Here is a 25,200-nt window from a genome sequence, read left to right as displayed (position 1 = left end):
TATGGCTTTGCGTGAAGGAGAATAGCCTTGTCTCCATTTACGCTCCAAGGTCTTACAATGTGAGCGGAGGCTTTTAAGTTGTTCCGAGTACCATGGAGCAGGGGGATGGTGTGAAAATGCGGGCTTTGATGTTATTGGAAGCGCTGTATTGACTGCAGTGGTTAGCCAGAATTCGGTGGCGCAATTGAGTGCAGCAGTAGGTAGTTCAGCACACGGAAGTGTTTTGATCAGTAGTTTATTGAGTTCTGGCATGTTAATCTTCCCCCAATTCCGAACTGGCCGCGCAGTTTCCACTTCAGTAACAGTAGGTGTTATTGAATAATCAATGGGGATTCATGATCCTGGAAGATGGGTTTAAGGCACAAATGCCTGCTGCCGCGTGGGTCAGTAATTACTAGGGAAAGGGAAACACGGAGGAATTGACATTAAAAAACATGTATTGCACGGGGCAGTATGAGAATAAATAGACAGATTAAATGAATTACGTAGGAAAAACCCCTGTGTGTGCTCACTTAAATAAACAGGATGGCTAAGTCTTCGCTGGCATACTTGGGAAAAGGCCGCCGTTTGAAAACGATCTGTAAGGCAACAAACAGACGGGGCAATAGAATCATTAAGCACGAAGGATTGTGCTTGGGCTAGGTAAATCCAGCAGATGGGTTAAATACCTGAAATGCAGGCCGCCGGAGTTGCCTGACTGGGTCCTGGAGAGATGCCGCTCGATATGCAGTCAGCCGGGAAAGGAAACCGGGAAGCGTAATGCATAGGGACATGGTGGAAAGACTCAAAACAGCGCATTGGATGGGAATACTACGTTGGTTAAAGAAGACAGTAAATACTGATTAAGAAGGTGACCGTGTCTTCTCTAAAATGAATAGCCTAAATGCACACATGTATGAACCATGCAAAAAATAGCGTGCACCTCTCCAACAAGGGGGTGGGAGCGTTCCTGAGTTCAATGCCTAAATGTACTGTATCAAGCATATTGTATACTTCTATACCACATATGGGGCTCGATCGTTGGGCATTCGATTGAGATACTCAACTTCTCACAAGGGGTGAAGAATACTTGCTAGAGATGTGACTGTGTCATCTATAAATTCAATTAATACAATTTGGTGATATTTTCACAAATGTGGTGCGCATATATACAATATTGCAAGAATATACAAAAGGACAAATTGTATTGGATTTACCGTGTGTGCACCACTCTAACATGAGGGTGAAGGTGTTCCTCGGTTCTGCAGTGCTACGTTACACATGTTCTACAGTTCTAAATAAAACAGAGGGGCTACATTAATAACAGGGCTTGCCCCATCGTAGTATAATTTAAGGTCAGGATGGCAATTATGGGAAAGTTTGGGGTGCGCACCTCTCTAAGACATGAGGGTGAAGGCGTCCCTGGGGCTAGTATCCCACCAATAAAGATAGCCGAGAAGTTATGTTATGTTATGTTATGTTACATACATTTGTAATGCGCGCTGCTGCCCCAGCTAAGGGGCGTCCAGGCGCATGGCAGGTAAAAATGCAACACCACAGGAAACACAACAGAAAGGAGGGAAGTGAATTGATTAAAACAAAAAGGTTTTTAAGGCTTTACGAAAGACTAAGAGATCATCTAGCAGTCGCAACTCTACAGGAAGGGAGTTCCAGAGCTCGGCTGCTCTGACCCGGAAAGAACGGCCACCGACCCGACACAGCCTGTATCGGGGGATCACAGTAAGTGCCTGACCCATGGATCTCAGGGGCCGAGTAGGCACATACCAAGACAAAAGGTCCGCAAGAATAGGGGGACCTACCCCCCTCAGAATCTTGAACGCCATACACAGCACTTTAAACTGAATTCTGGCCCTGATAGGCAGCCAGTGCAGTGATCTCAATGTGCTGGAGGCAGAACAAGTACGGGGTAGGCCGACAATAGCTCTCGCCGCAGCGTTCTGGACGCGTTGAAGGCGGGTAACCTCAGCCACATTGGACCCTACCAGAAGAGAGCTGGCATAGTCCAGGCGAGATAACACTGTAGCCTGGACTATCAGCTGCCTGGTGCGATGGTCAAAGAACTTCAAAACAGGGCGAAGCGACCGTAAGATACCAAAGCAACAGGCCGCGATTTTCTTCGTGTGGCCAACGTAGCTGAGGGAGGGATCCATCCATACTCCTAAGTTCTTTAATTCCGTGACCGGACGGGGGGCCGGCCCCAGCTCCATAGGCCACCACCTGTCCCCCCACAGCTCCGATCTCTTACCTACGATCATGATCTCTGTTTTCTTAGCGTTGAGCTGGAGACAGTTGTTCTTCATCCAGCTCGCCACCGCCCTAAGTCCACTCTGAAACCTGGGGGCATCCCGGTCCGCATCCCCGCTGATCGTAACCGCTAGCTGAGTGTCGTCGGCATATGAGACCATAGTCATGCCCCATTGCTTGACGACCTCAGCCAGCGGTCTCACGTAGAGGTTAAACAACGTGGGGCTCAGCGAGGATCCTTGCGGCACCCCCTGTTTCAAAGGATGGAATTGGGACTGGAACGGTGGGACGGCAACGCTGAAGAAACGATCGTCTAGGAAAGACCGGAACCACTGGAGGGCAGGTCCACCCAGCCCAATCTCCTCCAGGCGATGCAACAGGATAGGATGCGAAACAGTATCAAACGCGGCGCTCAAGTCCAATAAGACGAGCGCTGCTGTCTGTCCCGCATCCATCACCGTGCGAAGGTGTTCAGCCATGGAGAGGAGGGCGGTCTCCGTGCTGTGTCCAGCACGGAACCCATTCTGGGTGGGATCCAAGATGTTAGCATGGATAAGGTGAGCCGAAAGAACTTTGTTGACATGGGCCTCCAACACTTTGATCTCAAACACGATAGGTTCTCGGCGTTAGTTAACACTGGGGTGTAGATGGGTGCAATTTGAACCTATGGTAATCAATAGACATTATACAGCTGTGCACAGGTCATGGCCCTAGGGGGCAATACTGTTAGAGTATATTTGCTGGCTAGTTGAGTCAGAGTACTACCTGCCAAGGATTGCTAATTGGGCATGGCTACTGTCTGATACGTTAAGTCCATTGTTGATGGAGTCAAAGAATGCCATCCATTTGCATTCACGAATGTTCAAGATCGTACTCATGTCACCACCTCGGGGACCCAAAATTACTTTCTCCATGGCAATCCATTTTAAGCTTTCTGGGTTGTGGTTCAGCCTTTTGCAATATTCCACCAGTGGGGCGCCAGGTACCTCACATTGTATCCGACTGTGGTGTTGCATAATCCTTGTTTTAACTTTTTTCTGTGTCTGCCCCACGTACAGCAGGTGACATGGACACCGAATCACATATATTATGTTCATTGTGTTACAGTTCGTATGTGATTTGAGAGCAACTTTGTGTAGTTTGTGTACAAATACTTTATTCTTTATAGTTGTGGCACAGGCTTTGCAAGATCCACATCTGTGGTGCCCTACAATAGGGGGAAGATTCCACAGTGAGAGCGCAGTAGTCGGTTTGGGTGGGTCAAGAAAAGAATGGACTACTTGGTCCCTGATGTTCTTGGCTCTTCGGTATGAGTGGAGAGGGAGGGCATTTTGCTCTAGATCATCTGATATAAGGGTCCAGTGTTTATTGATGATCTTTTTAATAGTGTGGCTCCGTGTGGCGAAGGTTGTCATACAGATCATCCTTGCATCAGTTGAATTACTCCTGTCTTTGGGTTGTAACAGGCATTCCCGTGGGTTGTGCAAGCGCTTGCGGGCTCTTTTTATCAATCCCGAAGGGTAACCCCGTTCAAGCAGGTGATCTGCAATTTGTCTGCGATTCTATCATATAATGAGTCTTTATTGAGCAATTCCTGCGCAGGCGCAGGAACCGCCCAAAATAATAAATTGTCCCTTAATGCCTTCGGATGATGGCTGTCGTATTTTAGGAGGGAGTTTCGTTCGGCCGGTTTTCTGTAGAGCATACTGTGTAGCTGGTCGTTCAGCCAAATGTGGAAACAAGTTAAATTACATGGGGTTCATGTCAAAATCATCAGGACATCGTCAATATATCGGACCCATAAATCCATAGTTCTGCTGAATGGGTTCCGATCGCTGAATATGCATCTCCTTTTAAAGTCGTCCATGAATATAATCGCCAGGTCCGGGGCGAAAGATGCACCCATTGCTACACCTTTCGTTTGCAAGAAAAACTCATTCTGGAAAATGAAAAAGTTTTTCATCATCGCAATTCTAAGCAAATCAATAATGAAATCTGTTGGGACGGGCACTGGCACCGTTCTTTGGTTAAGTGCCCTCTCAGCTACCTCCAATGCTTCTAGTTGCGGTATACTCGTGTACAGGGACACAATGTCACACGTGACTAGTAGCTGCTTGTTAGGGTCAAAAGGGCGCTTATTCACCATGTTATCGTCTGCATGGTGTCGCGTAGGTACGCCTTGGTGTTTTCGGCGATGGGTTTCAAGAAATGTTCGATATATTTGCACAGGGGTTCCAACATTGAACTGCACCCGGATATAATCGACCGACCTGGTGGGTCAGTCATGTTCTTATGTATCTTAGGTAAGGTATATATTGTGGGAAGTCTGGGGTGGCTCTGATTCAGGAAGCGAAATTCGTGCTCCGTGATGAAACCTTGGTCTTGGCCTCTCTGCGTGATCTGGAGAATTTAGAAGGCCAGGTCCTTTGAGGGGGCCGCTTGTAATTTCTTGTAACTTCTTGTAACTAACACCATCTGTTAGTTGTCTGTAGATTTCATCCTTGTACTTGCCCACATCTTGCACCACGATGGCTCCGCCCTTATCTGCCGGTTTAATCACCAGTTCTTTGTTGTTTTTGAGTGCACTTAGAGCAGTCTTTTCGGCCTTGTTGATATTGAATTTGGTATACTTCTGTTCATTCAAGATCTTGTCCACATCGCGTGACACCACATTCTTGTAGGCTAGTATCTTACTAGTCATGGCATACGATCGTGGAAAAAACGTAGAGGGCACTCTCAAGTCTGTTTCCGAGACTCTTTGCTGAGTGGTGGGATTCCTGAAGTAATAGCGCAGGCGAATTTTAAGAAAGAAACTGTATAGTTCAGTCTTTAGAGCAAATTTATTGGGTGGTGCGGTGGGGACATATGTTTGTTACAGTACATTTAGGCTTTGGACTCAGGAACGCTCGCACCCCCTTGCTGGAGAGGTGCACGTTATTTTTTGCATGGTTCATACATGTGTGCATTTAGGCTATTTATTTTAGAGAAGACACAGTCACCTCCTTAATCATTATTTACTGTCTTCTGTAACCAACTTAGTATTCCCATCCAATGCTCTGTTTGGAGTCTTTCCACCATGTCCCTACGCATTACGTGTTAGAACAACGTGCACGCGCCAAGCCCGCGTCTTAAATAACTTCCAGGTTTCCTACATATCGAGCGGCATCTCTCCAGGACCCAGTCAGGCAACTCCAGCGGCCTGTATTTCAGGTATTTAACCCATCTGCTGGATTTACCTAGCCCAAGCACAATCCTTCGTGCTTAATGACTCTATCGCGCATCTAATGCGGTGGCCCTGTCTGTTTGTTGCCTTACAGATCGTTTTCAAACGGCGGCCTTTTCCCGAGTATGCCAGCGAAGAATTAGCCATCCTGTGGATTTAGGTGAGCACACACAGGGGTTTTATCTATGTAATTCATTTAATCTGTCTATTTATTCTCATATTGCCCCGCGCAATACACATTTTTTTATGTCAATTCCTCCTTGTTTCCTTAACACCAGTAATTACTGACCCACGCAGGAGCCTTAAACTCGACTTCCAGGATAATGAATCCCCCTTGATCCGAGTGAGTGCCTTTATTCATAACACCTACTGTTACTATCACTATGCTCTGTTAAAGATTTAATATTTTTGAGAGCTGATTTTTGTCATCTTTAATAATTTACAGACTTCCTTTGCTATTCTCCCCTTTTGGAGCTGGACGGCCCAACCCTTGATTCTTCTTTCGTGGTAAATAGCACTTGCTATATTTTAGATTCACTGTCCAAGTATAACGAACAGCCACTGACTCTATTCCATTAAACCCTTTAGGTAACCTGGCCCCTACCCTCCCCCACACCACCACAGTCCTGATGAAGACCCCGCCTTAAGGTTTCATGGATACCTAACGTTACTTTTGGGGTCGAAACGTCGACAACCTACCCCCCAACTAGCTTGCTCTACCTACACTGAGGAGACTGATACAATGCGCATGTAGCATGGCTTAACGGAAATGTGTTTGGCCCATTGAATGCTCGTCCTTTTGTATGCTGGCTCTATGTTGAAGCTAGCATTGATAAATTTAAAAAACCTTTAGCTATTAAGCAGCGTTGTGTATTTATCTGAACCTTGCACAAACTTTCCTTTCACATTCACCTCTCCTATCCTTTCCTTCTTGGGGAACTAATGAAAATCTAGTAACTTTATGATATAATGTATCTCTGATCACATTGTGATTAAACAACAGTGTGACCAACTAAGTTGTTATCTCTTTGCATTTATGTATGAATAATCTAAAAAATTGTTTCTTTGAATCTATATGTACTGGGAACCCCCTTTACTGTATAGCATTGCACCCAGGTCCCAGTGGCTTTTTATGGGTTTACCCTTCTACTGTAACCCAGCCTGATAGAGTCAGCTCTGTTCTGCAGAGTCTTGCCCTAATGACCTTTACTGATTGGTTGATGTGTGACAGTTTATTACAGACATTTAGCAGAAAAATGCATGCTTCATGCAACATCCATAAAGAAAGTTTCTTGTAGATTAAAACACACCCTCACTAATGCAAAAATGGAAAGGGATCACAGAGATTATTTGCAGTTATTAGTGTGCTGCTGCAGTGTTACAATATTGAAAACATACATTACTATCCATCAATATTAAACATAAACACATTAAGAATTTTGACAAGTGTTCACTGAACTGGCCAAGGAGGGCATGAAAGAGCTGAAATTGGATAATACATTTGTGGGCCCGTGTTCCCAACAGGGGCCTTCAAAATATGTTTGGCCCAGGGCCCCAAAAATCCTTAAAATGTCCCTGCTCTTCATACAGAACTACAAATCTTTAGTTGTGCACTTTGTAGCCCGGTCAGTGCCGAACTGTGATTTTGCTGATAGCAGGATCCTCCTTCCTAGGGAGTGGCTTTCGTGTAGGATGTGACTCCCATTGTTTCGAGATTTAATCACTGAAGCAGACAAAAAAACACCATTTCAGGTGTCCATGAAGCATGCAGTATATTTCTGGCAGTGATTAGACGCCAAGAGAAACATGATGGTGTTTGCTTCGTGAAATTGCTACCTGTGTATTGTAAATAATCACTTCCTGCCGGGCGCAGGACTGAAGTCCAGACAGCATTGTTGAAGTACTCGCTGTCACTGAGAATCCAAAATGTCACTGTGACTTGACTCATTAGCAGAGGGCAAGGTGCCCACTTGCCTTCGTCTCACAATGGGTCTCTGTGCCCTTTGCAAGGAACTCCAATGACACCAAGTGGCGATGCGCTAATGGCCAAAACACTTTGTACAAGAACAGGTCCACAAATCTTATATTGCTGTGCTTGAGAGCCGAGCCAAGAGCTCATACAAGTGCATACACATTACAACTGTGCTCTGAAGTTGTGTTGTGATGTATTATAATAGAAAATATAGTATCTGAGTTACATTACATTTGGTAAGAGCAAGGCCTTTTATTGACAGCAGTTCGAAAGGGCAGACATGTGTATGTAATATTATTACTTTAATTATTAGTAATAGAAATACTAGTCATGGTGTTAGTATAGTGCCAAAAAGACACAAGTGAGACCTACGGGACTGTACACAACCTATGCCAAATGTACCTTTGGAGGTAGGATGATCATGCACAGAAGGGTGATGGGTTTTAAACTGTTTTCTGAAATAAGGGGGAAGGTTTGGTGGATGATAGTGATAGAGCAGAGGTTTTTCCTCTTACTAATTTACAACAGTTTACTAAGCAAACTTTAATGACATATGATCATGTGAATTAATGTTTGACATGTACATTAAATATGAAATGTGTGCACTGAAACTGACAAATGAAAAGTAAGTTCTACATGAATTTTAGCTAAAGAGGTATTTCGTGAATCTTTCCTTTGATGTGCCTTTAAATAATGTCTGCCTTAATAATAAATATGCAAAGAAAACTCATATAATCTATATGTGTGTGTAACAGTGACATTTTCAAAAATGATATGAGTACCCTATACTTACATAAATGAATCATCAATTGGTTGAAATATGTATTAATGTATTTAGTTAAGAGATTAATATTCCATGCTATGTAAAGTGAGATTCATATTTTACCATCGTAAAGAGAACTGTATTTCATGAAGGCCTCAAAATTTGTTTCTCTTCCTTCCTTTCTTCAAACATGAACTTATGAACTGAATACTTTGAAGCCTATGGGAACTTTTTGTAAAGTTGCCACTTGTACTATAACTTTGAATTGCTTCCTTTGACATCTGTATCACAGTTAGACTGAACTTGCATCAAAAACTGATACATGCTAGAACAGATGCATGAGAACTAGCAGACAAATATATAAGAGCATGAACTCGCCTACTTCCTGGGTGTCACATTGTTCATATGACTAAACATACAATGATTCTAAGGATATTACATGATTTTGACTATTTAATTCTTCCGGATTTGTATAATTTCTACCTACTACATCAACTCATCCTTCCGCAGATGACCAATGGGACAGAGTGGTCTGACAAATGTGATGGTGCCAGGGGTTTTCACCAGGAAATAATGAAGTATAATTCCACAAATTTCGTAACAATACAAGAGAGGAGAAATGCTTCTTTACTTTTGAGAGACTGGCTTAGCTTGACTTACCCACTTCAGTTTAAGACTGACAAGGAAATTGCAAACTGTGGCGTAATCTTGTGATTTGCTGCCAGCTGGTATGCTAGTGCGATAGAACTTTTTTGGCTGAAAGGTTCGTGTCATACAGTTGTGACTTTGATGTTACAGCAATGAACTGAGGCAGAATTTCCTGTCTTTAATGAATTGGAAGTGGTCATTTGGAACTCGCTGAACTTTCCCAAGGGTTTGAAAGAGGCTTAACTGATATCCCATTGATTCTACATGTTATAGATGTCCATGATTGTTTTCGGCTCAGGAAGATTCATATCAATGTCATGTTTGTATCTTGCAGGATTGCTTTTACTTATTAAATCTTATGATAATTACAATTTTAGGATTGAGATTTGTGTCACTTAATATTATTTATCTCTAAATCTGAAATACTAAACTTTGAATATTTAACCTAAAATCTGATGAATCTCACTCATTATTTCCTTGTGGGTAAATCACAGGACCAACATTCGTTTCTGCACTAAAGATTTGAGTTTTTGTATATTTTGAGCATAACATTTGAATATAGCCATGATCTTATTCTGGTCCTCATTTGAAAATTGCTTATCCTCTATGTATTCCAGTCCCTTTCAGCACAGAATAAGATCATTAGGAGGACCAACTGAGTATGGTTTGTGAAATCTCCAATGGGGTTAACCCAGTATCCCTAAGAACCTGGGCAGTTAGTCAATATTACAACAATTGGTTCCTTCGGGTGTAAACCATTTCTTCTAGTCACTCATAATTATATGTAGTGTACAATCAGAATCCAACACCAATTATGTATTTATGCACTATTTTATGAATTATAGTCATTCACAAATACTCTTTTTGTAATTATCACAAAGGCTGTACAATAAGTGAAAAAGGTGCAATTATGTGACATTTAGTGCTCAGTGCTGGCGGCGCAAAAGTGAACAGAAATTATGCAATACTTATATACAAGGAAATATACAATAGTTTAACTTTGGTCTGTGCAATTTCGCATATACCACTGTATACGACATAAATCAGTTTTCCGCACAGGGTATTGGGACACCAGATCCAACTATTCGTCGACGTTTCGACCCTTTAAGATGCGCACATGTGGCGTCAAACACGGGTCTTCTTCAGGACTGGGAGGGAACGATACAGCCTTCAGGTAGACTGATTAGGTGGTGTAGCTTGGATGGTTTGAACTGCATGTGTCTGTCTTTAGTGCGTGGAATACTCCCACGATGGTTATTCTTATTTTGGCGCTGTACTCACTTTAGTCCTAACTGGGTATTGGGATTACTCGTGTACCCAGTCGTGTTTCACCATATGGCTTGACACTCTTACTCGATTAACATTTGCCAAAGGAGATTTTCTTCCTTCTTTGCGTGATTCAAACAGCATTAAATGAAGCAGCGTTCTTCTACACCCGAAGGAACCAATTGTTGTAATATTGACCAACTGAGTATGGTGGCAGCTAGAAATTAAAGTACTCAAAACCCTAGTCCTACAAAAATGAAGGTTTTTATGGTCCAGTGTGGAAACGCAGCAACAAAAGTCATGGCTGGGAGAAGGCACAAATATAGATGGACAAACTTGTGGGAAAAGCACAGGGAAGGTTTTACACTGCCTGTGAAAGACAGGTAGGATGCCGCAGCGTCACTCAAGGGCCTGTCTTGGAAAACGTTGCATTGTCCTCTAAGATGGATCACCTCTGACCACCAATGACACCACCAGTGACATCATGAAGACTCACTTTATAGGAATGTGTAGACTCAAAAACCTTCTTTATATTAACGTTCTGGCACTTTTTTTTACAGGCGTCAGAAACACATTTACGTTAAAAGTGAATCGTATTGACTGCTCGAAGCTAATAAATAAGTATCATACACTGTATCATTCAACTACTTACATTGTGATAAATCCATTGCTGTAATGGCCAGTGCAGAGTATGCTTGAGCATATGTTCTTTGATTGGCTCTGACTGTCCTTAGGCAACAGATGCGTTCTCTCTGAGGTTATTTAAGCACCATCATTCACACTCTGAAGTGCTTCTTAACTGAACGAGAGAACCACACAGATAAATAAGATTTGTTTCTTTTCGAAGGGTTGAGTAGAGCATTTCTGTTAAATCATTGTACTCATTGCCCAGCCCTGCAGTTCTCTTTTTTGTAGGATTAAATTGTGCTCAGAACACACATGCTCCCACTCCTGTGCAGTTGTGATTGAAAAGCTTAAAGACAAAAATTAACTCTAATGGTCTATGTCAAGATGCATTTTGGACATAGATATTGTTTATTGATGTGTTTAAACGTTGTCTTACAGATGCAATTTGTCCTATAGATGCTACAATGAGAATAATTATGCGTATCCTCCTGTGTAGAGCAGGAGTAGTGCATAAATCCAGCTACATAGGTTGCCTGTGGAATCTCACCTGCTCCATCCTGTGCAGCTATAAAAATGCATATCAACCTAGTTTATGGTCTATCAGGTTCCCAGAGCCTTGTTTAACATTGTTATTATTAATAGGCACATAGATAAGTCCCCCAGGTGCCCACCGTTGTCCAGCTGCCAAGAGGACATGATACAGTGGGGGAAAGCTGAGAGTGTAGCCCTAAGGCAGGAGGAGGAGAAGGGTCTCCGGAAGCGACCCATCTCCATGGAATTAGATGTCATGCTGCAGGGGTTTGAACTTCGTGACCCCCTGCCCCTACATGGTACCCCAACGACATAGCTATGACCCTTCAACCACGTAATTAGAAGCCCTTGAACCCCAGACTCCCCCACTCAGCCATTTTAGCTATATATAGACCCCTTAGGTAAATACCGTCTAGATCCCCCTTAGATGCTAATGGCATTACTGTACTTCAGACCATGAGCTTGGAAAGGGTGAGTTAGGGTGGGAGGGTATAGTTGGGATTGTTGATTTCAGTTCAAAGAGGAAAAATCAGCTTTATAGTGTGAATGTTCGAATAACACTACAGCATTGTACTTGAAAATTTCCTTTGCACTTTTAAATGATCACAGATCCTCTAAAACTACATTATCTGTACCACTGTATAATGGTTTCCTACTCTGTATTATTACCATACACCCATAATGTGGATCAAAGAAAAAAAGAAAATGACCGTATTGTGATAACTTTATGCTGTCAAATTGCTACGGTTCCTCAATAAAGTCTGTTAAAAAAAAATGAATAGGTACATAGATGTACTCTCATGATCAGATTGAACTGTTTTGAGATAGCCAAATACCTTTTACTTTGTAAAAGAAACAAAGCAGAGAATGGGCATTGGGTCAGTGCCCATCACCTATTGACTGTTTTGGGAATACCTAACACCTTCAGTCAATGTTTTGATACAATGTCAATCACATTGTGGATGAGCCCAGAGAAGTATTTTTCTCATCACCATCCTATTTTCAAGTGGGTGTATATTTCAAACCCCTATAGAGTGCTTCCATTGCAATGCATGAGGTGAATTGTTTTCAGGATCAGCAGCTATCGGTAGGGCTATTTGGTGAGCAAAGGTCATCTTGAAAAGAAGGCTTCCCCACTGAAAACAAACAAATTGTAAATGGTAGTGAAATGCTTACTTGTTTGAGTAAGGTAAGTATATAAATTCATGATAGTTCTCATTACATGTTATTTTTCAAAACAATTATTATACTTTTTACAACAAAAAGCTACAACCAAAATATTCAATAAGTGATTTTATTGGCAAATACTACAATATATGTACTCCTGTGATCATACATTACTTCAAGTAAGCATGTCTTTAATCTGAGGCTAGTTTTGGATTCAGCAATTATTTTTATTTTTTTTACTTTTTTTTCAGCAATGAAAGCCATCTTTTAAAAAAAGACCCCTTTTTTCATCCTTCATTGAAACTACTCCTTATAACTCAATATTTGAGTGTGCATTCTTTTCTGTGTTATCCCTTTCCACAGCCATTCTGTGTCACTCATAAGCAGATTGATGACCACTACTGCTAGATAGATATCACATCCACATCCAGGAAAGCAATTGTAGTTAGTCACTTGTAATGTGTGTCAGCACTAGAATGAAAAGATGAATCAAAGATGGTAATCCCACCTGCTCAATTACAAATTAGGTGGTTTTCTACAAGATAGATAGATAGATATGTGAGACAGATGACTGAAATAAAAAATAGGCACTGCACTATCGTTTGCTTTCAGATCTGTATATATAAAACTAAAAGGACCCATACTTGCACTGATCTCCCAAGTTGCTCAGGTGAAGGTTCTTCCAACCCTAACATATGGAAGTGAGGCACTGAAAGGACGGGAGAGTGTGTTTCTTGATAAAAAGATCTACAGAACAGTTTTCCAGCTCATCTCCCACACACCACCAGCCCAAATAAGACTGGAATTCAGAATATGCAGACATGCGTTGGCTTTCAAGGCAACTTTTGCAATAAGCTGCCGCAACCACAGGGCCTCAAAGGAAAGTACCCTGGCCCACAATGTATAGATCGAACTGGCTGCAAAACATAGGTCAGTGAGAAACCACGATTTGACACAAGCCCTCAACATACTTGTCATCTACTTGGGACCTGCCTATCATCCAACAGGAATTAAAAAGGTTTGCAAAACTCAGTCCAAAATGGTGTTCTTCAATAGAGGTCAAGACCAGCCTCCCTGCAGGGAAACATGGCTGGATGACACAATGTACTTATAAACAATGGAAACCTCAGGGCTACCTAACCAACCCCCTACAATGAAAGGACAAAGTCACAGTTCATGAAGCTGAGGATGAGGCTAATCCCTATTGATTGTCACCTTCCTGTTTGAAAAAGGGGCAAGGATCAGGCAAGGTGCCTGCTCTGCAATCAGCATAATGAGGATATAATGCATGTATTGTGCCTGTGCCCCACCCTTCTAGAGGATAGGAGGGCCCTGTTACGAAGAGAGTAGATTGCTAAAGAAATGAGATCCTGCAGGGAAGCAGTCCAGGCCTGCTTTGACCCATCTAATATTATGCTAAACTGTGCCTTAGTCGAATTCATTCAATACTTCTCCAGGAAGATAGAGGCTCAGGATCATGCAGGTGAAGCGTTGAGAAGTAATCAGGCCACTACCAGGCCCATGCCTTCGATCACATCCTCCTAATGACATATCCCCCTTCCTACCTGAGACCATCTTAGCTTACATTATCGGGTTATGAATCGTGAGTGTTATATTTAATTCCACAAACCTTCTTATTTAAACCTGTCTCACACTTTTATCAGTGTAACAATGTAAAATCCCTTGCTTCTCTTGACCTCACACATACATGCGCTTTAAATTATTGCACCACCGTGTTAGTAATATGTAGAACTGGCCACCTTTTATGTTTCAATGATTTTTAACTCACGTTGTTTTAAGTATGTATCTTACAAAGAAGCAACATTTATGGAATACGCAAATTTGGACATGATGCCATTTACTTATGTTGCAAAGGTTTTAACCATGCAATAAAGGGTCAGCTATATGACCCACCAATTTGCGACTCACAAATTGCGTTGCATTTGCGACTCGCAAATTGAGATGTACAACAGTGTCTCAGACACTGTTTGCGATTCCTAATGGGGTCGCAAATTGCAGGCCTCATTACTATTAATGAGGCAGGCACAATTTGCGACTCCATTAGGAATGGTTAGCACTCACAGGGATGGTGGCCTGCTGGGAACAGCAGACCACCATGTCTGCGACTGATTTTAATAAAAGCAATTTTTTTTAAATGCATCCCGTTTTCCTGAAAGGAAAACCGTATGCATTTAAAAAAAGAAAAATTAAACTTTTCCGTTTCATTTTCTAAAGACTGGCAGTGGTCCCTGGGACCACTGCCTGTCCTTAAAAAATATTTTTGATCCATTCACAAAGGGGAAGAGGTCCCCTGGGGACCCCTTCCTGTTTGCGAATGGTTTACCACCTACTTGTAGTAATTGCAGTCACAAAACATTCATACATACAAATGCGAGTCGCTATTAAGAAGGGATGCCTGCGGCATGCCCCTTCCTAATAGCGAGTCGCAAACCTCATTTTGCGAACCAGTAAAATTCACTGATTCGCAAAATGAGGTTTGTACATGGCCATGCCCTAAATTGCGGTCGCAAACAGGACGCAATTTAGGGTTGCACATCTGGCCCAAAGACTTTTATTAGAGGTGGTTTTCTACCCGGTAACGTTATTCAATATTATTGATACCAGTGGCATTGGTAAATCTTGGGGAAGCAGAAATTTTCTCAATTATGGGATTTGGGTAAACAGCATTCAGCAGTTTGCATTTTTGCGGAGATTCACGTATGTTTTTGCCTGGTATTTCACCCAGACACTTCCCCCATGGTAACCAGTTGAATTACTGCAGAACTTGCAATGTTGATTTTGTCTGAATTGGAACTACTAAAGGAGTTGCAAGTAGACCCAATTATTTTTGTATTTCTTGATTGGGACAGGCTGGGCTCAATCAAACGGCCACCAGGAAATTTTACAAGATCATCGCTTTTGTTGCTAGTCCAAGACTTTGACCCCACCTGTGCCTTGTACTTTGTTGACCACATCTCACAATACCTATATTTTCTTTATAGAGTTTTATATAGCGCGAACTTTACCCTAATCGGGTATCAGAGCGCTTTACATAGCACCAGTTGCATAACATGAGAAAACAGTCATTTTTCTTTTTTGTTAGGCACGGAGAGACTTTTGATTTGCCCAGAGTCACAGGAAGTTCAGCGTTGTTGCCGAGACTCGAACTCAGTTCCCCAAAATCGAGGTCGACCGCCCTAGCCGTTAGGCCAATTCCTATTCTTTTCATTCTATGTACCTCTTTGTAGTGAAGCAGCACCTGGGGGTGCATACGTAGAGCACACTTGACTAAGTAATGTAGATTTCTAGAATGCTGTGCACTTTGACTGTTTCTCCATCCTGATTTCAAGAGCTGTGCTTCCCAAACATTTTAGAACCACAATCGAATTTTTAGAATGAAAAACTTTCGCAACCCACCTAACTTTAATGGATGCAAAGCAAGTGATTTTTACAGCAACTAAAGCTCTATGTGGTGGCACACTGTTATATGCAGACAGCACATTTTGAAATGAAATGGCCACTAAATGTGCACAGAGGTACAGTTTTACTAATAAAATTATATTGCACTCAAATGATAAGGTGTGGAAATCAGGTTTCAGTGAATATTTATTACTTGTGCATCACCAAGTAAAGTGTCTTGATCTGTTTTGATCCTATTAACAACATTTCTTTTCCCGCGTGATTTTTGCTTTCCTGATTGCTGAATGTGTACAGTTCATTTACAGTTATATGTATTTACATCTTGTTGTGTGTTACAAAAAAGATATCCCATAGCCTTACCTCTTACACTCCATTTATACCAGCAAAATTGTTTTATAATTTACTTTACTTGACTTTCTCAGACTGCAATTTGAGAGGAGTTTGTAAACACCATGTTAAATAAACATAAGCAGCAATTTTTCAGCAGACTTAGCTTAACTTCTAACCTCTGTCTTTGAAGTGAATCCATTGTGACATGGTAACTATAGAATGTAATATCATCTTTATTAATTACTTGGACTTTCGCAACCCTCCTAAAATCGGCTCACAGTTTGAGAAACACTGTTCTAGAGGAACCTTCAGAAATCATGAAAATCCTACTTTTCTGAACTATAAAGTGCAATTAACTTCATGGTGCTATGTGTTGACCTTTGAGTTCGGTAAAATGTTTGCCGTTGAGGCTGTCTCAGGGAATTCATAGTTGTTGAAGTTTTTGAACTTTGCTGTGCCTACTCAGCTTATGGCATGCATATAGAATCTGTCAGGGGCAAGCCTTACTTGGGAGGCAGGGCATCTGTGACCATGACCCAGTGAACAACCCTCACTATAAGAGTTTTGCTAACAATGAGGGATAACTGGCAGTTGTTCCACCAGGATCCTCACAGCGCTCTCCACTGGTGGGGAAGTGGTGATGATAGTGGCAGCCATGCACTTCTCAGTGGAGCACCTAATAAATGGTCAGATGCAGACATTTGTATTTTGTGGCATGGTTGATGATGCCCGAGTTTGCCATAATTATGCATGATTTACACCAGTCCAACTTTAACACGTGCTCAGCCTCCAAAGATATTTTCCGTGCTGTCACAGCAGATGATTGTATCTGCACAAAAGGCTTCTGCAGCCCAGTTGAAACTCAGAATGTTATCTCCTGTTTTGATTGCAGAAAACATATAGCAATACTGTATTTCTACAGACATCTGAGAGGTGAAGCCGGGTGTCAGGTGTTTTTTCTATACTTGTAGTAAATCCTTACCAGGGAAGATAACTGCACGTGCTAAGCTTTGGGAATTAGTTGAAGACTACAATAAAAAGCCTTGCATTTATTTAATTGATTTGAGATCTGGTGAAATAAGGTAGTCTATGTCTCTTCTGTTCAGTGTGAAGCATAGGGCATTAGAAGTTCTGTTTACATTTGCTCTATGCCTTTATGGACATCCACGGGTGATGTTACACCTGATGGTCATTGTACATTCCATAAGGAGAAGGAGAGTAGATATGAGACTTTGAAAGTACCAGGCCCGGGTTTTAATCCTGGTTTCCCCAATTGATTGCCCATGTCTGCCTTAGAAGTGAACTCGAACCCCTCTGTTAAATGTTTGTCACCTCTATGGCCTTATGTGACTAGCATTTAGTTATTTTTGTAGGTAGCAATACAGCATTACTGGTCCATGTCTTGGGGTTTTGCTATAAAGTTTGTGCACTTACCTTTACAAAGTGTCTTTTTTGAGTTATTGCAAGTAACTAGTGAATTTTTACTGCATTAAGTCGTATTTGATGAAAGTGTATTTTTCTATTATCCATATCAGTTTCAGTTTAGCTTTTAAGAGAAACATTTTAACTTAAACATCTGCTTAGACATGTACAAAATTAGAACAGTTAGATGCAGTTACGGAAATACTGTTGACACTGGTGGGCAGGTTGAAGGCTTAAATGATCCTTGCTAAGGACTCCCCATTAATACAGATTAAGGTGTGTGGGATAATGGCTACAATACTCATTTTGAAGTGAGAGATTTGGGATTTAATGCCATCTTCAGCACTTGATAGTAGCTCTTGCAATTTTGAGAAAATCATTTGGCCCTGAATCTCTTTGAGTTTGTTTTTTCTACATGATGATCGATGTCATGGAGAGAATCCGACTGCTATATGGAAGGAGAAATATATTTGCATGGCCTGTCACACAAAATTCTGTCAGGTGTTGTTATTATGGCATGATGGGCGCAGGTACTTGTGTTCAATTGTGCATATACTGTGATCTCTTGCATGCCATCAATCGGGTTGAGCTGTTTATGAGTTTGCATCTGTGATGCAGATTTGCTATTCGTCCCCCTGAATGTCTGTGGCATTGTGTGAACACAGATCAATAATGGGAAAATGTACATATCATACAAAGGTTTTTGGGGTGAAATATTATCTACAGTAATTTGTCATTTTAAATGCGAGTATTGCAGTGCATGTGTTTGCACATGGCGTGTGCATGTGCACACACCAAAGCCATATAACACCCATGACTTAGAAGACAATGGCCTCCCTGTGAGAACATGAAAGACAGGGTGATGTTAACTACTGACCACTTAACAAGCATTTGCAATCTTAACCCCTTCGATGCTCGTGACGGAACGGTTCCGTCACAAGCGCCGGTTGGGCTGTGCTTATGACGGAACCGTTCCGTCACAGCCACGCCCGTTTCTTAGAACCTTCAGCACAGCGCGAAAATTCGCGCCGCGTTGAAGGTGTTAAAGAGGACTGGAATACCTGGCAAAACAAATGACTGTCTTGACATTTCATCTTTTTGGATGGAGATGCCAAAGAGGCCTTTTCTTTTTCATCCCCATTACCCTCCTAGGCAGCCGAGCTACAATCACAGTGGAAGAGAAAACCAGTTTGGAAGCTATCAAGTATGAGGAGAGCTCAACTAAATAGAGAACTGTCCGTGAAGATAAATAGAGGCAAGGCTGGTGTCAGAGGAGTTCTTCCATTTTGAAACAGGGGCCCTGAGTAATTACACAGTAAAGTGAAGAGAATGTTGTGCAAATGAAGGTGGCACATGACACAAAGGTCAGCAGGACTGGGTAGGAAAAATACTCCAATCACTGGTTAATGCTAAGGATAAAACTGACAACTCACTACCATCTCTTCAGATCATTTCTAGACAGCGGAAGACTACACCTGAAGAAGAAGACCCTATAGGAGGACAAAAGACTATTGACCCCTACCTTTGTCAGGAGGAAAACAATTCAGTCAAAGACACAGGTTTTGGTGACTTTGAGTTTGTATCTTGTTTGCCTGCTTTAGGGACACAAAAAACAGTAGGGCTCCTTACTCAAAGAGGGCCCAACAGGTCACAGTGGACAGTACTCTACAGGAGACTTAGGTGGAAGGAGACCTTGTGTCTATAGCCTGCCCTGAGGTACTTGTTCATTTTTCCTGTCTTATGACAAGGCACTGAGACGTCCTCAGGGAAGCCCATCCAAGGTTTGTACCACTCTGTGCTTTTTGCCAGGTTGCAAACAGGTTCAGCAGGACCTTGTGATAAAATTACCCAGCCTCGTGAATCTGCTACAGCTTCCAGCCTTTGTCTGCTGAAAGATTTGAGAACTAAAAAAGTGACAAAGTCTGACAGGAAAACCTTGGATTGGTGCAAGGCAAGGATATCTATCCAACCCATAAAAAAACATTAGTGGCTCCGAAATCCATCTTTGTCCAGATCTGAGCTGTTGCCACCAAAAGCAGCAGATTCAGCAGACGTTCCGCAGCAATCAATGTTGACAATCTGGGCGTACTTTCTAGCAATTTTTCTAATTGGGAATGTTATTGTATTGTGTTCTGTACTTATAATTGATGACATTGGTTGAACATAGAACACACTTTTCTGGATCCTCCCTTCTGCTTGTGCTGTAGCTACCAAACGTTGAGCAGACATTCTCTCAGGACTGTATTTTGGCATAACCAGATTGTGCTCATTAAGTTGGCAAGGGTTACTTCAGGCCATAGGAATAACAATTTCTGACAGATGTTTTGAATTGTTGGGCCCTCAAATGACCTATTGAGGTGATGCTGTAAACCTGTTGCCTGAACTTAGCTTTCTGAAGCATTAGGTTTTCTTAACCACCAACAAATTCTGTGTACAAATGCCCCAGTATCAACAGCAGTCTCAGAATGTCACATACATGTATTTATATTAATGGCATCAGGAGAAATAAAGATAGTTACCTAGCCAATGAGATTCGTGCACGTTGACCTCCACTCAAAGTTATCCCACCTTCACCTAGAACAGTGTTGTCTTTTTCTGGAAACTTAGAAAGGTCCTGTTAAGAAAATAGAAGGTAGGAGAAGATTAAGGAACCTGCTATATATTGTGTGCACTCACAAGAGCTATGCATCTGCTACTCCTAAGCTTCTTGAAATCCCCTTCAAGTGCATTTGCTTCCGCTGTACTAATATTTTAACATTCATGTGGTGTTGATAGTATAAGTAGATGGTTGTTTTATATGTCTTATCAATCACGATTAATTATACATCCGTACAGCTGTGCACTAATAAAATGCTGCATTTTTATTTGCTCCTAGGCTGTTGATATCTACCCAGGAGATTTAAGCTCAGAAGCTGAAACAAGCCTCATCACAGTGGGATCCGGTAAGACATGGAATACTTTTTCTCTCCCCAGATGCTGGTGCACTTTTAGCAGCCATGCAAGGGTGCGTGCATTTTCTCTAGTATAGGTTTTGTATTCGAATTGGAACCCTATAAAATACATCCTTCATTACGTATCCACTTTATATGTGTGCTGTAGAATGTCGCATAGACACAAAGTAGGAAATATTTGGAGAAATGCAGACATTTCTCCATTTTTATGTCTGCTTTGATGAGGCCAAAGGACAGGCCATGCAGCCAACTGCTGCAGGCGGACAAATCCCTTGGGATGTGCACAGAGGATGTTGTCCACAGAGCCTGATCTTTGGCCAGCTCCTGTGCCCAAACCTAGCATGAGGCAATCCCCCATTGTGCACAACACCCTTAGGCTGTGCACACCCAGATGTATTGTCTTCTCACCCTTTTCTCTAAAGTTTTTTTAGGGAGCGCTGTACTTCCAAGAGTCCCACTTCATGGTATGCGGACCATGGAGTAGATGCTTGAGAGGTGGGTGTCTCTGAAGTATTGTGGTACTTCATTAGGCCTGCATGAGTTCTGCAGTATTGGCGGCCTGAAATGTTTTCAAATCATTAAACGTGTTAGGCTAATTATAAGGAATCTGTATTAGGAAGGGGTAAGCTTCCAAATATTGACTCCTTATGGTTTGTATGGCGGTTCCGAGACTTGAATCTGGTAGCAAAACATTAATATTTTACCACTAACTCAAAGGAAGTGGTAAGCCATTCACAAAAGAGAAGGGGTTCCTTTCTGATTGTTGCCAATAAAGCGTTGTTAGGAGTAGGCAATGGTCTATCGGACCACTGCCAGCTCCTAGAAAATGTTTGTCTAACGTTTCTTTTCTTTTTTTTAACGTATCCCATTTTTCTTTAAGGAAAATGGGCTCCTTTTAAAAAAAAGATTGCTTTATTTAAAGCAATCAATCACAGCCATGGTGGCCTACTGACCACCTCAGGCCACCATCCCTGTGACTGCGGCTAATCATAGTGGTTCGAGCCCCCAGGTCTGAAATGCTGTGACATTGTGGAATATGATTGTTTTTTTTATTTTCCCCGCAGTTAGTTTTAAAAGCATCAGCTCCCTGAGGCTGAGCTTTCTGCAGAAAGTGCACAGCTCTCAACTTGAAACAGTTGCCACTTTTACTGGAATAGCCTGAATGTTACTTGGAAACGACTCTACCAAGACATTCCTCACCCCAAAGCAATGCAGCTTTATTTTCAGGCGCTTGGAATTAGTGTTCTACAGCACCAGAAATTCTTAAGCCTGCAAAAGGAGGCATACATTTTTGTCTGGTCCATTGAATTCTGCATCAGTCCAAGATTCCTCCCAAGAGTATCCCACTTTTTGTTAATATAAATGAAAAACGTTTATTTATTGAGCTTCATATGGAGATTTCCTTTTCATCCCTTACTCTACTGAAATATTTTTTAAATGTGTTTTCAAGATTTGAGACATAAGTTTCTTACATTTTAAATTGCATTTTTTCTTATAAATTTACCTCACCGAAACGTTTGAAAATAATTATTGGCCTCTTTCTGCTACGAAGGAACCCAGAAAATTGGGACCCTGTTCCTTCTTTCTGACAGACTTAGTCAGCCTGGTTTGGCAGGGCTTTCCAATAGCGGTCATGTAAATATGTGTCTACTCCCCACTCAGGGCGTGTCACATTTCTCACATCCATACACCGACCTAAAACATTAATGCAGACAGTGCCCGAATGTCAATGCCCTGGCATTCATATACATAGTGATCTATAATACTAATTGAGTCACACATTCAGAAACACACCCACCTTGAACATCCATACTCACAGACCCACAACATTGAGAGACGTATCTTGAACATTAATCAACAAACCCACAAAATAACAGGTTAGACTTTAGGGGCTGGTTTAAAGTGCAGCAGAAAGGGTACTCCTTCTCAGCAGCAATGGAGTACCCTTTCCACCATACTGAAGGTCCGCCCACCTCATTTATTCAGGCGGACCTTCAGTTTATTAGCGCCAGACACTACTCCATCTCCGCTGCTAACATACATCTCCGACAGCCCGCTGGAGTAAGTTTTTGCCATTTGCCTGCCCACTCTATTTAGAATGGGTGAAAAAATGGCAATTCAAGTATTTTCTTTTGCCTACCCCCATCCAAAACGTAGCGGTAAGTGAAAGTAAAAACAACCACTACACCTTTGGGAAGAAAAAGTTCCCATGGCAAAATAGGTCACTGCTTTTTTTTTAATTTAAAACAAAAAAATCCTGCTTTGGGATTTTCTTTGTGAAAGTCAAAAAAAGCTATTTAAAGTGAGCCGTAAGGACTCTAACAGCACACTTGCAATGCATTGACAATGCATTGACAGGATGCGTTGTGACGGCAGTCATTGCCAATGGAAGAGATATCTGCAAGCGCAACAGGTACCTATAAATCTGGAGCATTCTAACCTAAACCCTAAGTATGTAGGGAGGCTCCCTAAATAAAGCAACTGCTTTTTCTTCATATTGTCTTAATCCTATTTTTGTCCCTTTCACCTGTCCTTCGGGCACTTGAAAGAGTACAGTCAGGGCCTCTCCTCTTGGAATTTCTCAAAAAGATTTTTGGAGCAGAAACTTGATATCATGAATTGGTGCCTGGCAGGTGCCCAAAAGGACATTTATGCCAGGGCTACATGGTTACACACCTTCATTCAATGCTATTTTTTCTTTATAATCGGATCTGGTGTATTTTAGTTTCATATTATTGTGTTCTGAACTAAACCTGAAAGATGTGTTTTTACACTTGTTTAGTGAGTGAGGTCTGGCCGAAGCCTCTGCGTTTGGCAGGCTCACAAACTACCGGGATCTTATTCTGAGAAGCTAAAGGTAGCTGCACTGAAAGAAAGCTAAGAACACTAAATCTGCGATCAGTGGCTTGGCCTTGTACCGCTGGCATTGCTCTTGAAAAGAAACTGACCGTCCAGGATTTTGCGGCCTGGGATGGCAAATTTTGTGGCAAAAAAAGCAAAATCTGCAGTGCCTAACCACAAAATGTGTTGCATTTTTGCAGCAGGCAGAACATGTGCCTGTCCAGAGCTGGACTGGGAACCCAAAGCAGCCCTGCCAATTTTGTCGGACCTGGCCCCCAGTGGATGGTGGGGGGGGGGGGCAAGTGTAAAGCACTGATGCTTTTGTTACTGAGGGGTGATATTGGAGCACCTGCAAAACTGGGCCCCAGTATCAAAAGCGACCCCCACTGCTCCAAAACCGGCCCCCACCCTTCCAGCCTTCCGGGAAAACGCCTGATGCCCGCTATGACCAGTCCGGCCCTGAGCCTGTCACAAAGACACTGCTTAGTCCTTGATCTGTCACTGTTGGAGACTGTGACAAACCACCGTCTGTGGCACAGTTTCCAACAGCACAGCACATTGGAACAGGAGGGTGTCTGATGCCAGAGAGTGCAGACCTTAATTTGACAATGCTGCTCTCTATGGAATCCGAAAACCTTCATTCCAAAGGTGCACAGGGCAGAACGGAGTGAATGACTTGGTTGGTGTGGTGGATGGATATGGAGGGGAAGATAGAACAGATGAGCGTCCTGGGGATGGGGTGGGAGTTTCAGCCACAAGAGAAACAGGGAGAAGATGCACTGGAGAGGATGGGGGTGTAGAGGAGTCATGTGGCTGCAGAGGGCAGTGGTTCTGGTTCCACGAGACAAAGGTCAGTGGGGAGGGAAAGGGCTGTGGAGACAGAGAGGTAAGTAGGGACCTGGCTCAGCCTGTTCGCACAGGAGGAGTGCCTGTGTATTTGCAAGGTGTTAACAGGAAGGCAACAGAGGAACTTAATACCTACGGTGCCAGCTGTCCTGTTGTTCACCCTCCTTTTATTGGTAGCGCAGAGCCAAGAAAGAGAGGATCAGTCGCATTTTTTTAAATGACTATTTTTGTGGGCCCTTTTGTAAAAATCGTAGGATTTTTACAAACGTGTTGTAAAAATCCTAGGATTTTTACAAAAGTGACGATTTCACAATTTTTTTGCTAATCGGAAAACTGCGGAGGTCTAACTAAAGGTTGGAAAAACATTGAAATTGTAAAAAAAATCTTTTTTTATATTCCACATGACAGTTCACAAATTAAAGCTGCTTCAACCTCAGCTTAATGAAAAAATTGCACTGTTTCTAACTTAAAACAGGTGTCACTTTAGCCAGACTAGTCGAGGTTTTACATAGCAGCTAAACTATGAAAGACTTCATGAGGCCAAAGACCCTGTCTAACAACATCAAAAGCTCTGGGGCCTCCAAAAAGATGCTGGCTTTTCTTAATCATTTTAAAGGTGGCAGGGCAGGGTTTCTCAGCTATTTATAAACATTGATTTGAAGAGACACCGGGTCCAATGTCCCTCTAAAGCATAGGCACAGTTCAAATTCTTGAACACAGCACATAGGAGTGGAAAGCATGGGTCACAGAGCAGACACAAGCTGAGAAGAATGGCTAGCCACCTATCAATGCATTATCAGAGGCCGAACAGGAGAAAGGTAAGGCATGGAATGGAAGTAGAGCAGCTGGTAGGAGTGACATACCTAATTTTGGTATGTAGCCACTCTACCATCACGTTTTACTTCACAGACAGCCACTCTAGTGCCATGTCTGTACATTAAAACGTACC

The 25,200-nt window shown here is 42.2% G+C and overlaps 1 protein-coding gene across 2 annotated transcripts in view; it reads right to left on the bottom strand.

The window, feature by feature from the left end:
- The window catches only part of CFTR (CF transmembrane conductance regulator), a 1,194,762-nt gene that overhangs the window by 260,057 nt on the left and 909,505 nt on the right, over window positions 1-25,200 (bottom strand). For both annotated transcript variants that reach the window (XM_086919414.1, XM_086919415.1), the window contains one exon: window positions 20,133-20,227. In XM_086919414.1, coding sequence (XP_086775540.1) covers window positions 20,133-20,227 — 95 coding nt within the window. The remainder of the gene's footprint in view (window positions 1-20,132; window positions 20,228-25,200) is intronic.

Source organism: Lissotriton vulgaris, chromosome 1_1, assembly GCF_964263255.1.
Source record: "Lissotriton vulgaris chromosome 1_1, aLisVul1.2, whole genome shotgun sequence".
NCBI classification, from domain to species: domain Eukaryota; kingdom Metazoa; phylum Chordata; class Amphibia; order Caudata; family Salamandridae; genus Lissotriton; species Lissotriton vulgaris.
Note: the sequence above shows the minus strand (reverse complement) of the source record. Positions and strands in the feature narration are given on the sequence as shown.